The following is a 16,524-nucleotide window of genomic DNA, read 5'->3' on the forward strand; positions in this document are numbered from 1 at the left end:
AAAGTACTTGACAGTAATAATTGTTTCTCCAGCCCATTATTATTTGGTTTTTGATGCCTAGTCTTTTTGGCCTGTGTGATGGTATATACAGTACAAGATAAATTATTTATTCAGCTTCCTTCACACTGTCTTTTCCGTTTCAATTTGAGCATGACGCTCTAGTGAAGAGTCGAGATGCGGCGTGAATGTGCACATCCTCTGAAAATTAACACGTGAAATTTGTACACTCACTGGCGGATGTGCTTCAGTCCTCGCGTATACCCTTAAAACTCTGTCCCTCTCCGATTGCATCGAGCGGCCCTGTGCCAGTGCTATATTCGAGAACATGCGACCTCTATTGCAGTATCGACGACACGCTGCGAAAATCTAAAATTAGGATGAAATGGCGTTTATAATCTGGTCCCGTCAATGTCGGTTACATCTGTAGTGGTCATACATTTACCCATGCGTGCGTGGCTGATGTATCTCACCGGTGCAGCCCCTCGGACGGTCTCTTTCAAAGCGATTGAGAAGGCTGGTCTAACGCGGACGCCACGGACTGTTGCACGGTAAGGACGTAGGGACTTGTGGACGATATCCGTTAAAGCTACCATCGAAACGATTGACCATTTATTGTACTACCGTTATGGTATACATCTAGGAATTATTCCAGGTGGCACTTTAGCTGTCTTGTGAGATATACTGTTATTTCCTATAATTTTACAACTTTAGTTTGACACTTAGCCTGCGTTGAATTTCAAACAACATTGCTATGAACTACATGATGAAGAATTAATGCGATGTACCAAAGGCACGGTTTAAATGCAGATACACCCGTGTTCAAATAATTTCTCTCAGTAGGCCTACTGGTGAAAATACTCCGTATTTGTTCAAAGTGTTGCTTTGTGGAGGGTTATTCCGGGGTGGTAACCTGTGCTTCGTTGTACAGATCATTAAAATTAAACGACAGCTTAGTCTACAATGTTTAAAAGGGAAAATACTTTTATTTTTTAAATGAGGTGTGCACATCATAAATAAATCGAACAAATTGCCATGGTCCAGTATTTTTGGAGTGAGACTGTTCCATGCTTACAACACATCAGCCCGCTACTACAAAGGCCATTTTCCTAAATTGTCAAGTGAACCAGCCGCTGACGGCCTGCAGTCCGAATGACATCCTACTTCTACTAACTGAACCACTAAACTTTGTATAGACTGTAGATCTTTTAAATATAAAATCACTAGATAACAAATACATTATGTATTAGCATTACACCGAGTGAGAGTAAGTCTTGTTTCCAACAATCTGAGATACATATTCTTTCATAGTTAACTCATGTCTTGAATGAACTGTTTTTACCAGTAGTGTTAAAGATGAAATACACATCTTTCGTGTCTCAAACTCAACCTGCAAAGTTCATTCACTCTACAGTGACACATGAAACTATGATGTATTGCTACAGCAAGGTCTGCTCCAGAGTTCATGTGCTAAAGCACATCAGTCCCCTCACTTTCTTACCGGTTAGTGCAGTTATGCATTTCATAGATTTAAATCATGAAAATTATATACACACTATGGCATTGGACATGGGTATAGGTGTTATATATAGCTATACATTTCTAACCTACATTCAAAAAATGAAATCTATCAAACTGTTACTGAACATTATCATCTACGGTTTGAATAGGTTATTCAATCTGTAAAAGTTAGTGAAACATTTGTGAACAATACATTACTCAGTATGTTCATGTGAAGTCATTATTGTGAATTTGCTCATCATTTGTAATTATACCCCATCCCATTTCCTTATATTTAGCTAGTGATATTAATATGCAATCTCATTACATTGTAGTGTCAATTCATGTCATAGCTCAAGGAACTTGGATGTAGCCCAAAGAATGTGTGTTTGAATCCTGGAGACCACCCTTTTTTCAGAAAGCAGGATTGTTCAGAATAACTGGACACCTATAGCATTTTGGGTTTGCAAGAACTTCTGTTATCTCATGGGCAAAGATTGCAGAGGAAAAGTTTTTCATTTTCATGTTATGTTAAACATGTGTAGAGCCACTCAGAGTACTGCAAAAAAAAAAGTTCTTGGTAAGATTATTTTTTTCTGTGTAGGCTTTTTAAATTAGTAAATGCATTAATTTTTGACACATTCAAGTAGATTGGAGCCTGGGTCCCTTAAAACATGGTAAACAGTATTTCATATTTGACCTATATTCTACACTATACTTATAATGTTCAGTCCTTCATGTTCGTTAGCCCCCTGGTCTAAATACAGCCTTTCTTCAAATAAGTGTCTTGTGACAACATCATGCATATGCTACATTGTAGAGGTTTGTAGTTAAACAATACCAGCATTATCCTTCATCCTTTATCCTAAACGTGTCCGTATGACTGCTGGCAATTCAAGACAACAAAAATAATGGTAAGAAGCATATCCTGTATGACAGTGATTGCCAATACATTTTCTGACCTGATCCAGATCAGCCAATGAGACCCCAGGATGAGATCATAAGGCAAACCTGACATGTAGATGCAGAAAAGGGCTGTTTGATAAGGCTTAATTAGATGAAGTCAGCTGCCTTTATGTAACTTTCAGTCTGTAATGGTTTAAAACAAGAAGGGATCTGTCAGTGGGTTTGAGCCCTACAGGAATATAAACCTATATTTCTATAAATATTTGCAACTTCATCGAATCCCAGAGGAAACTGAGCAAGGAAAATATTGCTTTAAAATGAGAGATTTTGGTTTAGGCCTGTCATTTGATAATCCACTGCAGGTCTTATGATTATGTTGAAATATTGTGGTCTATGGCAGTATCTTTGCAGCTTTCACTTACTCTGTGTTCCTTAATAATGAAAGTGTCTGTCTATCAACCTAAGATTAATCTAATGCCTTATGCTATTCTTATGCTGTTGTATTTCACTCAGCTCTATGTAAAAAATAAAGTACTGTATTAATCAAGATATGCTTACAGTGCTACTTGTGCTTGAATTCATGTCCACCCTTAATTTACAGATTTACCATGTATCCCTCTTGGCCTTATGAATTTGCTACCTCCAGCAAACATTCACCTGCACGCCAGAAAGTAATAGGTTACAAGGTGAAACATCACTTTTATGAAAGGGCTGAAAGTGGTATGAACATTCTCAGCTGGTTAGGAGGCTGCCGCTCTGTTTTCTGTTTCTAATTGTCACCCACAATCTGCTTAACTAACCTCACCTTGGAGAACGACTAGTCATCCATGTAAAGCACTGACTCAGACAATGGGAACTTGTCATGGAAATGGTATAAATGAAACTTTAAAACTTTTTTTTGAAGGTGTGACCCTGCTGTCGGCACATCCAGAGAATGGCTTAGGTGTAGTATCTACATATAGTTGTTTAACAACGAACTGCTTTGATATAACAGCAGCGCCCAATTCCAGAGATTATACATTCATGTAATTTTAAAATGTTTTTCAGTCTTTACATACTGCTTAATATTTTATCAAAAGATGCACTACAGCGTTAATAATCTGTTTGATCAAGAAAGGAGAATTAGTACATATTGAGAAGAAGAACTAAAGGAAAGCTTACTTCTTAAATTTTGTCTCTCATGTGTAGGTGAATCTTAAGTCTCCCCCCCCCCCCCCCCCCCCCCCCCGCCGCCCCTTTAAAAAATGTTCTTGTAAGAAAATTCACATTTAAAAGCAAAACATATTTTTAGGAGACACTTCCGTACATCATTTGAGAAAGAACACTCTTTTTTTTTCTGGTAAGCATGACGAATGATGACATCTGTAAAAAATGACATTATGCTACTTTGCTTAGTTCAATGAATAGAGAATACGCTAGGACATCCTCCCTGTTCAGTCGCTGGTGCTGAGAGCACAGATTTCGGTGCTCCCGGGTAGGCTAAGTGCTAGCACTAGGCGGTACGAAGTAGTCAGGGCTAAAATGTGCCTTTTCTGACTACTTATGGATCTGTCCTTTTTCCACTAGGATGAAGAGGGTGGTCGAGAATATACCACAAATGGATTTATACAATTCATTTTTGGAGATACGAGATATGTTCTTCAACGAAGAAACGGCTCCGTGAGAAGATTCAGACCACATACCAAATTTTTCACGTAGCCGAGATTGAAGAATACAGATTTGACAACCCATGAGAGTACGCACGATACGTAGGAATTGATCGTAAAATACGTCCAGGATTCTATTTTGGCGTGGAAGAAGTGTACACGGGTCTGGCGGCTGTGGATGATCGCATAGCAGGACCTTTTTAATTGCACCCAGGCTAATGTCAGTTGCTGTGAATGGAATACTGAACACCGCTGGGAGAATCCGGTGACTTCTGATGGACGGAATGGTGTGCAGTTCAGAAATGTGCCCTAATAAACGGGTGACAGCATTAATGCCAATCGACAGAAAACTTTCATGTTTGCTTTTCACAGGGGGGTTGCAGTAAAAGCCGTAGGTAACGGGTTACTGCGCACTGGAGAACGGCCGGTGTTCACCGATGTGCTGTGGTTGTTAACATGACTCGCATCTCACTGACGCTGTCAGAAAACCCAAACTGCAGTGCCTAAAAGCCATTCTAACTGCGTGGACTTGATATTCGGAGTTCGACCTGTGGGGAGCTGGTTGTCTCTTATAACTAAGGTCGGATACAAGTAAACAACTGACAGATATTATCGGGGCGTAGTGTCTTGTTCATGAGACGTATGGGTCCTGCGTACTCAAGCCCCGGACTCCCACACAGGAAGAGCTGAATCTGCTGTTAGGGTGCAGTGCAGTGGCTGGCGTCGGCTGCTCGGTTCACATCTGCCTAACTCTTGCGCTTGTATATTTGGATGTCTGCATGTTTTGACGGAGAGCCGTATGAATTCATGCAGCTGGCATCTGAACGAGGGCCTGTAACTCTGATAAATACCTTGGATCCATCGAACCATTTGATTTGCAGAGGTTCACAGCTGGCTGTCTCGTTAAGAACATTGCGTAAGGCTGCAGCGTACGATACGTCTTTTTGAAGGCACAGCTCGGGTGACATTGCAGTCTCTTCTCTGTATTCCCACCCCCGAGGTTGGAGTTTACAACGTAAGCTACTCTGGGTATTACGTTTGTCAAAAGAGGGAAGGTGGAGCATTGTCCGTCGTACGTCCTGACGCAGTGGGATTTTTACGTCTGGTCGGCGTTTCCCCCCGCCCTTCCCGCGGTGACGGTGATGGGTCGGAAGCGGTGTGTCGGTGCAGATTGTTCGAAGATGGCGGCCGGGTGCTGCGGGGTGAAGAAGCAGAAGTTGTCGGGATCCCCTGGTTCGGGGGGTCCCGGCGGGGCGGGGAGCGGGGTAGCCGGGACCGGACATTGTGGATCGGACTTGGGAATAGGATCCTCATCGACTGTAGTGGCCGGGAACGTGAATCGAGTGAACGGCCTGGGGGGTCCTGGGGGTAGTAGCAGCAGCAATACCAGTGCTCTGTCCCCAACTCCAGGAGGCTACAACTCAACTGGCCTCTCCCCGAATCTCAGTCCAGGACCTGGCTCGGGAAGTGGGGCCAGAAAGATGGTAGTTTCGGCGGAGATGTGTTGCTTCTGTTTCGACGTGCTTTATTGCCATCTATATGGATACCAGCCTCCCCGAACACCCAGGTTTACAAACGACCCCTAGTAAGTAGCAAGATGGTTAGCTAGTTAGCAGGCTAACAAGCTAGCTAGTGATGCCCCTCTTTGTCAGATAAGGGATATAATAACCCTGTCACTCGGATAGCTGGGATAACTAGTTTTACATTATTGACAAGAGGTTGACTGTTCTCTTTTCATAAACATTGAGAGTGGTGCAAATTATAAATTTGATTCGATCATCAAATGATTTAAGGCATTTTTTCGCGGAAACTTTATACTTTTGTATTCGGATATACCTACCTGGCTACTGTAAATAATATCCGCTAGCCTGTTAGATATCTAACTTTACTGAAGAAATTGGCCAAGCTCCCTATTCCGGAAAAGAGGAAAAGTTTTTTTTATTTGATAAAACTACTGTCATCTTATCAGACCAGATATGTTGTTAGCTAGCTAGCCTGCTGGCAGGCTGAATAGTTAACCTAGCCACTTTAGCTAGCTATTAGCACCCTTAAATGTTTTAGCTAGCTATCTAGGTTAACTTGGTCCAATCTTTTAATTGATATACCATAACCCATGTTGCTTTTATTATGAATGACCAGAATGGACTTTAAATAAGTTAATATTGTCAGTTAGAGTAGTTAACTGGACATGATTAGAGATGTCAAGAGCTCCACATATTATTAGCTAATAGGTGGCTCTGTATTCAAGATAAGTGTCTTTGTTGTATTCCCGACCATGTTTACTAGCTATGTTTTGCACCGAGTTGACATTTTAACGCCTTGGGTAGCTTGGCTAACCTAACTACAGAAGCAGTCTAATTCGCTAGCTAGCCTCACACATATATCTTGTCAGCTACTTCAGACAACCTCGCGGTTGCTAGAAACTATCTAGCTAACCTAGCTAACTTGTTTGCTGTCATTAAGTAGCTGTTTCGGTCATACTGTAAGACAGCTGCAAACTTTAACCAGTTAGCTAGCTAGGTTAGCCAGCCACTTACTTTTTCTTTTTTTTTTACATTTACACATTCAATGTTAGTTTGCTCGGGATGGGTAGCTAGATAGCCAATACGGCTACACTCAACATCCATTTCTAACAAGCTTCCCGGTTCCCATTCATTCATACTAGCTAGTAGTAACCACATCTACGTTAAGAACTCGCTAACAAAGCGAACGTCGTTTACGGCGCCTTTAACAGGAAGATACATACTTTAAAGGCGATTGTCCGGTAAATATGCCTGACCTGAATGTATTCAGACACTTTCTGTGGCTGTCATTTCTTTACTTCCCTCAGAGTTAACGTTACACCCACCTGACATAAACCTAATTATGGGGTTATCGATAAGGTAGCTATCGTTTGTCACTCCACGCGTAAGTGTATCTTATGTCACTCGGTTACACCTCTGTGCCTTAGTTACTGATTTTTTCGTTAGAAATTAAGTAGATCTGTGTCTGTACGGTTCAATTAGTTAACCAACTCGAGTACTTTTAGCCTGTTTATAAGTTATTCAGCATATATAATTTTTCTGTACAGTTGAGATGGTTTATACTATGTTCTTCGACCTGGTACAGTTCCTGACTGCTATTCTTCGGAATGCAGCGTGATTGTGATCCGCCTTGTAATTTTATTGTCTGAGAGACAATAATTTTTTCTAGTGTTTACTAATGTAGTGTTTGCTAGAATTAATGTTAACAAATTGCAACTGTGTAATCATTACACTGAGGGAAAGGTGTTAACTTTGTTGTTTCTTTATGTGCTTTTAAAACAAACAATTGGGCCAAGTTATGCCAAGGCCTTGTAAAAATATTTGAAAAAAAAGAGTAACTGAAAGTCCTCTTGTGTTCATTTTGAGCTCAAAGTGACATTTGGTTGAAGACAAAATACTCCAAACTGTTTCAGAATAGGAGTTTGTTCAGTTTGTTTATTCTCTTTAATGCCAGTGGTGTACATTCTCATCCAGTTCAATGGTCTTGTTCTCATTGGTTCTTCTTGCTTGTAGAATTGAACCTAGGCTTCTAAAATAATCCGCCATTAGAATGTGGAAATAATTAGGAGGGGTAATAAAGATTATTTTGGTTTTCGTCCCAGTTGGAGTGTAGGTTGTGGACGATGCTTCTCGATCTGTCTCCAGGACTCCAGTGACCTTAGTCAGAGAACTGTTATTTCAAGCTCATCTCAATGAAAACATCACACTATTTTCCATCTGCGTCAGCAATTTAGATTGTGACATGTTTTAGTCCTGTATTCTGGTAAGAAAAATTACAAGTTCGAAAAAATTCTTGCACACTTTTCTATTTTTATTATTTACATTTTATTTTATGATTTGTATTTTATATTATTATTTTTATTCAGTTTTACTTTTATTGCACAATTTTCTTGCCTTTACCCAATTAATGTTAGCTGTGTTGACATAATTATGTTTCAGAAGGGTGTCATTGTCTCTGATGATCAGTGTAAATTATAAACTGTATAAACTGGTGTAGACCAGATTGTAGGTGAAATGCTGTTGCTCTCCTTTATACACATACATATGCACATGTAGGGTCACACACAAACTCGTTTTTAGTGCCATAGGAGAGAGGAAGTAGGAAGCCATTGGCTGTGAGCAAGTCATGTGAGCCTCATGTCTCAGTTTACACGCACAGGGATTTCTTGAATTAGCTCTCTATTTATAGTCTACTAAATGGATGCTGGTAGCTGCAGGTCTGCGAAAGGTAGTTTTCTCTCAATTCCCATAGTTCACTTTTTACTAGGTTTGTTATACTAACTGAACTTTGCCAGTGTGGCATGTATTCTGCAGTAGCCTGCTCTGTTACCAGATGCTGTAGGGTTGTTAGGACTAATGGGAGATGTACTGGGGCTCTGCTCTCTGCCTCCATAAACTGGCTCATTTTTTCGAGCTTCGTGAGGCAGAGTGCATAAAATGAGGCATTTGTACATGGAAAGTTTTAGTTTTTTCCGCAGGCACCAGACTCCTAACTGGGCACAAAAGGAAGAAAAAGTGAAACCTCCCCAGATTGTGTTAATTAAAAGATTTGAGTGAGAAAATGTCAGCAGAAAAGCATTTTTGGAAGAGCTGTCATCCTCATGGGTGTGGACATACTGTCCTGTTGGCTGCAATTTATGCACACCAAAGGTGCTCATTGGTTTACAGAGCTGTAGTGAAGACCTTTACATTTGGGAGTCAAGGCAGGACCCTTTGAACCAGGACCCTCAAGATGCTGCCAGACTTGTCAAAGGCCCATATGACACAGATCAAACAGTTAAAAAGGGTTGGAAAATTGAGAGAAAATGTCTTAATATAAAATTGATGGGCATTGTGATGCCATCATGGCAAACCTGTAGCCTTTCCTCATAAGATAATGCTCAGATTTAGAGCCAAAGTAGTTGCATCATATAATGCAAAATCAAAGTTTGTGGTTTCCTAAGCTTTCATGTTGGTTAGTTCTAAATTGATTGAGCCTTTTACAGCATTTACAGCAATAAGGCATTTAGCTCAATTAGTTTGTTGTGGCCATTAATTAAATGATCCACTTTACTTAAAGGGTGGCATGAAAACTAAGCATAGTTACACTACAACAAAAGTAAGTTTGAAACTGTTGAGCGAGTGCTTAACCGGTTGGGTTGGGTTGGGGTATAGGTGTGGGTGGGGCTCAGCCCCTGAAAACATTGCAAGTGCAGGATGGCATTTTGCTGTTTAACATTTGGAAGTTTACGGACTGTGGATGCCTTAGGGCAGGAATCTAAAATTCAAAACCAGACTTTAACTTGATTTGCAGAGATGTTGAGACTGAAATTTCCAAGTCACTACTCCACTTGTGATCAAAGCTAAGCATATAGATTAGAATTTTAAGACCTTTATACTAGTGTAGAGCATGATTAAAGAATTGGTGAAAAATTGGTAGTCTGGGTCTACAGGGGATGGGGTTTCATATCATTTGGGTTTTCTGTAGTAATTCAGTGGTCTGAAGAAGGATTATACCATCATGAGTTTTCTGTGATTTATCAGCACAGTCCCCCAGTGCCTCTGCTTGTCCATCACTTTAAAGAACTTACTTATTAGAACTTATGTTACAGGTGTCCTAGAGCAAGTGATGTCCAGAAAGACTGGGTTGAATGACCATCATTTGTTCTGTTTGATGTGTCTGCTGAATTTAAAGGTCAGGAGAAATGACCAAAACTGGAAAAAAGACTGAAAATTTAAATGTAGATATGCAGAGGGGAGCAACTTGGTAGGCTTGGATTCATGCTCATGTGATGATGTTATTTTTTGACTTGATGGCAAAGACAGCTTGAAGGACACAAGATTATTGACTGCTTGGTTAAAGATTCTTATACACACGTATTTTTAAAGGGGAAAGGTCATGACCCATATATAGATTTTTGTATGACATTTCCATATGGTTATATGGTTTAGAAAAAGGGGGTATGTTTAAGCGTAGTGCTTTGGATTTTTTGGTTTTAACCATAGTAATTGTTTGGATTTGGTTTTAACTATAGTTTACAAAATCTCAAACTGAGAAAACTAAAATACTTTGCATTTGTTCATCAGATATAGCTAGTAGACCTTTTAGGATATACTGAGAGCCAGTATTGACAATACTGTAGCTGAATGAATAAAAGAGATGATGTGTAGTCGTACCTGAGGTGTAATTTGTGTTCACAATGCCAGTGAAAGGTGGCAGTTGACAGCTTTGCAATAGTTAGAACAGGAACATGAGACTTCTTTCTTCTAACTTCTTCCCCAAGTCATGTAGAATAGTTGTTTTGTTCATTTGCTTTCTATCTGAGAATCCACACCCAAGGCTTTTTTAACTTATCTGGTATTGTCCTTATCTGTTAAGCCATGCTTGGAGCTTTCTTTCTTGGTAAGAGTTGAATGACATTCTGCTATGGGATACGTGTTGCAATACCTCGTTTTCAAACAGTCTAATTCAAAACATTGTTTAAAATTTAATGCATAAAACATACTTCTTTCTAATTTTCAAATAAAGTTAACATTTCAGCTCTACATCTTTGAACAGATGTCAGTTGTCTGTACCTGCTGTCCAGGTAACAGACTGTCTTTTGAAACCATCTCTTTGTATGTACAAAATCATTGATGTATAACAGCCAATTAAAATGCTGTGCTTGGCTTACTATACCTTAAGTGGTGTGATTCATGCACCATGACAGATTTCCTGCTGGCCTTACAAACTTAATTTGATCAGTAGAAATTGGAGAGGCTTATTCAGAGCCACGCATTCAGAGGTGAAAACCAGAATGGCTATGATTGCTTTGTCCCAGGCACAGTACTTTTCTTTGGACTTAACATTCCTGTGACTCATATTTCAGATTGTCTCCAAATGCACTCCTATTCCTTAAACTAAAAGCATTTCACCCTTATTTATCAGTAGGTTTATAGGGACCTCGAGTGTTCCTAGTGAACGAGGCGATTTATTTGCTTCTCCCATTTGACTGATTCCAGGTCAGCATATAATGTATACTCTTTGTGGATATGTATCACATTTATGACATTTAATTGATGCTTTCATCCAAAGCGACTTAGTCTTACAACTTATAACTGAATACAGTTCAAGTAACTGAGGCTTAAGGATCTTGTTCAGTGGCAACTTGGTGGGGCTTGAACTGACAACCTTCTGATTTACTAGTCAAGTACCTTAATCACTATATAAGTTATAGGTTAAGTCACATTGTCATTGGATGCTTTTGCTCTTTACCAGTTGATAAAACGTATTTTGACAAGCTGTTATTACTGTAATACAATCAATGCTCATAACAGAACAATTACAATGAGTAGGATAAACCCAGTTTTTGTTACATGGGTACTGACATCTTAACAATGGATGAAATAGAAGTTAAAACCTTCAATATGTTTGGCCAAAATAATTTCCTAAGCTTGTAAAGCTGTGAGATACAGAGTGCAGCACACATAGGGCCAAGCCCCTCCTACCAGACCCCCTCAGTTCTGAAGACTGAAGAAAGTGTAGATAAATCCTTAATGTTTACATAAGGTCAAAGAGTGCCGACAACTCGCTGCTTGTTGTCTGTGATTGTTTTTTTGACTGGACGTCTGACCTAGAGGTGCAAAGAGTTGGGGCTTCTGGGTTGAACATTTACATCTGTGCTGATGCTGAGGATACTTGAATTTTGGAGTAAATATGGATCCATATTCACCAGTTTAACTATGGAAATACAGTGTCCTACTGAAATGTCTTCATATTTTAATAGTGGGGATAATGCGTGCCATCTGCTACCACATATGCTGATATGGAACATAATCTAATTAATACATCATATCTATACTACATATTTATAAGATGCTAATATCAAGGCAGTATGATGGCAAGTGAAATTATGTATCCATGATCTGAACGACAGGTTGAGAGTAGACATAAAGACATAATTAGCTTTTGTGCTGGAGCTGTTTACTATGTCTTGGTGATTTTCTTAATTGCTGAAAAATCTGGAGGTCACTGGATGATTTTACTTAGTGGCTATTGAAACTGAAAACAAGCACCACTCTGCCCAGGTGTGGTTTACACGCAAGGCAAATACGAAATACATTGGGCTTGTTTGATCCGTATCTGGGCCCGAACTGTCAGCTTGGAGTCTTTTCACCTCCACCTCCCACACTATGTGTTGGCGAGTGCATCTCAGAAGTGCTCTGAGTTTAGTGTAAAAGCTTTTCAGTATGCTTCTAGACACTAGTAAACAAAGGAAGGATAAGGAGAAACCTCTGTGTTTGTGTGGGAGTATGCATGTCTGTGTGTCTGTCTGTTCGTGTGTGTGAGGGGTGGGGCTGTTTGGGCTTATCGTAAATGTGCAGTGATCTTAGAATAGTTTCGAGTTTCAGTTGGATTTTCGGATTTGGGTGTGTGCTCTTAACGGCGCTGTTGGTGGAGGAGCACAGTAAAGAGAATTAGGCAGTTTCTATTGATTCTCTGAAAACAAACCTTTTTACTCAGTCATTTTACAGTTTGTGTATTTCTTTTTAAAGGCTTAATTAAATGCACTTGACGGCTGTCAGCAAAAGACACATCCTGCAGTATTGTAGTTTTGCCTCCTGTCTTGTCTGGATCACATTGAAATGGGTGAGGGTTATTATACATGTTCTCAAAAAGGCAGTGATAAATGGCTTTTTTGTTTTTACCACAGGTTGTAATTCTAATAAGTCTGTGGTATTTGAGTATCTCTCAGTGGTCAGCATAGAATGCAAGAAAGGCACGGTCTAGGAAGCAGCAGGTTCCGAAACATGGCGAGCTGCCTCTGGGGTCGCAATACGGCATGCACTCCTGAACGGGGTTCCCGGCAGCAGAGACTGAGGGCTGGTGGGAAAGATGGAAAGGTTTGCAGAAGCGGTCCCCGCCAAGACTTTACACAGAATCCTCCACCGCGATTGGCCAACGCTCCTCCCCCTGGCTGCGGTGTGCTCTGCCTCTGCTTGGGTAATCTCCGTGGCACCCTGCAGAAGAGTGCGCTCACTGCAGGGCAGGCCTCTGGGAGCAATTACCGTCGCACCAAGGCAGCGCAGCGTCTTAAGGTCACATGGTGCATGCTCCAAAGTGGAACTGAATTACAGATACTGAGGTTGGGTTCCCCGCCTTTTTTTCCCTCTATGACCTTTTGTCTTTCACCTGGTGAAAAGGTTGGACTGTTAGAAAAGAAACACAAATGAAACACAAATGCTCATGTGTCATGCTGGCTGCAGCTAATGGGAAGCGCCCACACTCTACCTTAGTGACGTTTCAGCGGTGGTCGGACCTTTGCTAGAATTACAAGTCTTTCGGCGCATTTCTCCCTGTCTTTTCTCAGACGACTGCGCACACGAATGTTTACACAGAACCGGAACACAAATGCGCTCAGCGATTCATTAAGAAAAATCAATCACGCCCTGTGGAGCGTCAGCTCAGCTGAAATAACAGACCCACTGACCTCTCCCACAATTTCTTCCTCCCTTTTCTCAAACGTTGCCTCCTGGTGGAGTTCGCGCTACCTCGCGACAAATTGTGCTCTACAGCTGAAATTTCAGGAGCTTCGTGGAAGGGTCGCTGGGTTGTTAGCAATAAATACCTCAGAGCCTTTTGCTGTTTGGGTGTAAGTTTTACAGGCATGCCTTTGCTCTTGTTCCAAAATAAATTTATGGCCTTGCTGCTTCTAATGGTCCCTGAAGTTGTTGTTCCTCTTAGCTGCCAAGGGCTCACTGCAAGAGATTAGGAGCCATTAATCTTAAAGAAGCCTCCCTGGGCCCCTTACCCATTTGCTCCAGTTAGAATGGGTTCTGTGGGGGTTGGGGCTGGATGGAGCATTGTGCCAGGGGACCACAATCCTGAAGGAAACCCTCCGCCCGGTTTTACATGGAAACAGCTGCCACTTGGGAGAACCCCTTTCCCACCGTTGAGTCGGAAGCTCCCAGATAGGCCTCTGTCCTGTGAGGCCAGGCGGTAGCATTTGTAGACAGCCATCGGTGGACTTTGTGGTCGACCCCCAAGCAGTTGCGACTCAAGCCCTGCAGGATTCGTGTGATGAAAACCGACAGAGGCCATAAAATGTAATGTGTATTCCCTCTCTGGACTCATCCGCACTCCATTAAATATTTATGAACCACATGACAAGGGCAAGACACAGATGCAGCTGCTAAGAATAGATGTTTGCTTTCTTTGAATTCTTTAACATGTCTGCTATCGGAAGCAAAAGTTAAAAGATGCCAGTTTATCTTTTGGTGAAATTTCATGAGACAGGTTGATTTGTGGCATATTACATGGCCTGGTTACTAGTCTGTTACTAATTTCTCTCGTTAGACCTCTAGTTAGGAATCAGTGGATGTTAGGTTATCAGCAGCATCATGGTTGTCTCATCACTTTATTGTGACTGTGTAATGTGTGTGTGAGAAGGAGACTGATAAATAATGCCAGTGTTCTGCGCTGAGTGTGTGAAGGGTCTTTTGCCATATGTCATGCTCTGTTATTTCTCAGACGAACCCATGTCTCTTGAATGTCAACATTTATTGTCTAGTTTTCCATCTACAGCTTTCTGTGTGTTCATGGTGTGTTTGGAGTCAGATCCATTTCAGTTCATTTTGTTTGTTGAGGGGGTTTGCATGTGCACGTAAGGGGCTGGTTCATGTGTCAGTCCATGTGTCCATCTCACCCATTATATCTACTTCAGGTTAACAACGTGACTTCTCTAATACATCTCCTGAATCATCTAAACAGAGCAAGACTGTTTTGCTAGGGCTTGGTTTTCTCCCCGTTTAACCTCGCATGTTATCCCTTTGGCCCTTGTCTCGTGTGTAGTTTGGCTTTTAGATATTGGATTGGACTGACTAACCTCTGTGACAGATCTGTACAGTGTTCTCTGCCTATGGACATGAAGCATATGACGCTTGCTCTCATAATGTCCGCCTTCAGCTCCACTTACTGCAGTATGCATTAACTCCTCACTGTTCTCTGCAGCTGGGGGGATAAGCCCTCCACCTGAGAGCTGAGCAGTTTTGCATTTTGTGCCGTGCCTGCATGCGTGCACGCGCGCACCTGTTTTTTGGGTGCCACTGCGTGGCATCAAACCTGAGTACATGCTGTACTCCACAGACCAGCTGCCCTCACTACTTGGGTTGAGTTGAGCTCCATTCGTTGAAGCTCAAAATGTGTAGTGAGTCCCACTGCTGTTGAACTAGAAGCTGTAGTGTGATGAGGTCCTTTGCTCGAAAAAAATGGTTCTCTTGTGTAGTACATTGCAATTTTTTTCTACCGATACCATCTTTAACCACAGTACACTGCAACTGCACCCTAGTATGAATAAATAAATATCACTGTAATAAGGAAATGAAAGGAATGATGTATCAGTGTTATTACAGAAATAATGTTGAACATAATATAAATGGCATCAAGTTAGTTCTTGAGGATAGAAATGTAAGTAGTAACTCAGATGTGAACATGGTATCCTTTCCAGTAACCTAATAATAACCTTTTTCTTTCTTTCTTTTTTTGTTTTTTAAAAAAAACCTCTCTCTCCCTTTTCAACAGCCCACTGTTTGTCACTTGGAAAATAGGCCGGGACAAGCGGTTGAGGGGTTGTATAGGTACGTTTTCTGCCATGAACCTGCACTCAGGACTCAGGGAGTACACCCTTACCAGGTAAGCAGCCTCTCTGCTTAAACTCTGCAGCATTGTGCCTTGTCTCACTGCTAGCAAGTTGATCGATAAGATTTGGTTTCCTCTGAATAGAAACACATGGGCAAATAAAGCCCCATATTTTCTAACTACCATGTAATGTTAAAACTACAATTCAGTTGTGAACTTGTTGGATAAGTACCTTTCAGATTAAACTAAGTAGACCACTTTAAGGATGCAAGCAGATTTCTTTCCATTTTCTCAAAATGTGTTCACAGCCATGATTTAGTGTAGTGTGTGTGTGTCTGTGTGAGTGTGAGAGCGCGCGAGAGAGAGAGAGAATGTGATGATGCCTCTTGCCTCCACTGATTTTTATAAAGTCTGACACTGCATCTTTTTAAACCGGTAGCCATGCAGTATACTGGAAAGCTTCCACACACTCAGAGGGAAGTGCTCCAGTTTTTGGCATGACTGCATAGACGCCTCCTATCCCCCAAAGTGTCTGCTTGCTTCTTTACAAATACTCCATGTGCAGGCACTCAAATCAATAGACCTACTTAGGTTGCAAGTTTTTTGTGCATTTGCCTAACTAGCATTGGTTTCTAAAGCTTAACGAATATACTCTGAACATGTTGAGAAGGTTTTTCTTTTCCCAACTTTTTTTTGTACATAGTGGGTGGTGCAAGGTTGGTTGGGTGTGGGGCTGGTTGGGGGAGGTACTTCCACCACAGAGACCTGGGCTTGGCGCTCACTGCCAGGCTCCTGCTTCCCGTCCATTGCATTAACTTGGAAGCAATCTATAGCCTTCATAATGGTGTCATTGACC

At 41.2% G+C, this 16,524-nt stretch overlaps 1 protein-coding gene across 2 annotated transcripts in view; it reads left to right on the top strand.

Annotated features, from left to right (window-relative positions):
- Nucleotides 1-311: 311 nt before the first annotated feature.
- The window catches only part of ammecr1 (AMMECR nuclear protein 1), a 35,182-nt gene continuing 18,969 nt past the window's right edge, over nt 312-16,524 (top strand). Inside the window, exons 1-3 of one of the 2 annotated variants that reach the window (XM_035527396.1) lie at nt 312-548; nt 3,970-5,634; nt 15,612-15,722. In XM_035527396.1, the coding sequence (XP_035383289.1) occupies nt 5,192-5,634; nt 15,612-15,722 (554 nt within the window). In that variant the 5' untranslated portion in view covers nt 312-548; nt 3,970-5,191. Of the gene's footprint in view, nt 549-3,723; nt 3,743-3,969; nt 5,635-15,611; nt 15,723-16,524 lie in introns of those variants that run through there. The other variant, XM_035527397.1, reaches the window with a different exon arrangement.

Source organism: Electrophorus electricus, chromosome 6, assembly GCF_013358815.1.
Source record: "Electrophorus electricus isolate fEleEle1 chromosome 6, fEleEle1.pri, whole genome shotgun sequence".
NCBI classification, from domain to species: domain Eukaryota; kingdom Metazoa; phylum Chordata; class Actinopteri; order Gymnotiformes; family Gymnotidae; genus Electrophorus; species Electrophorus electricus.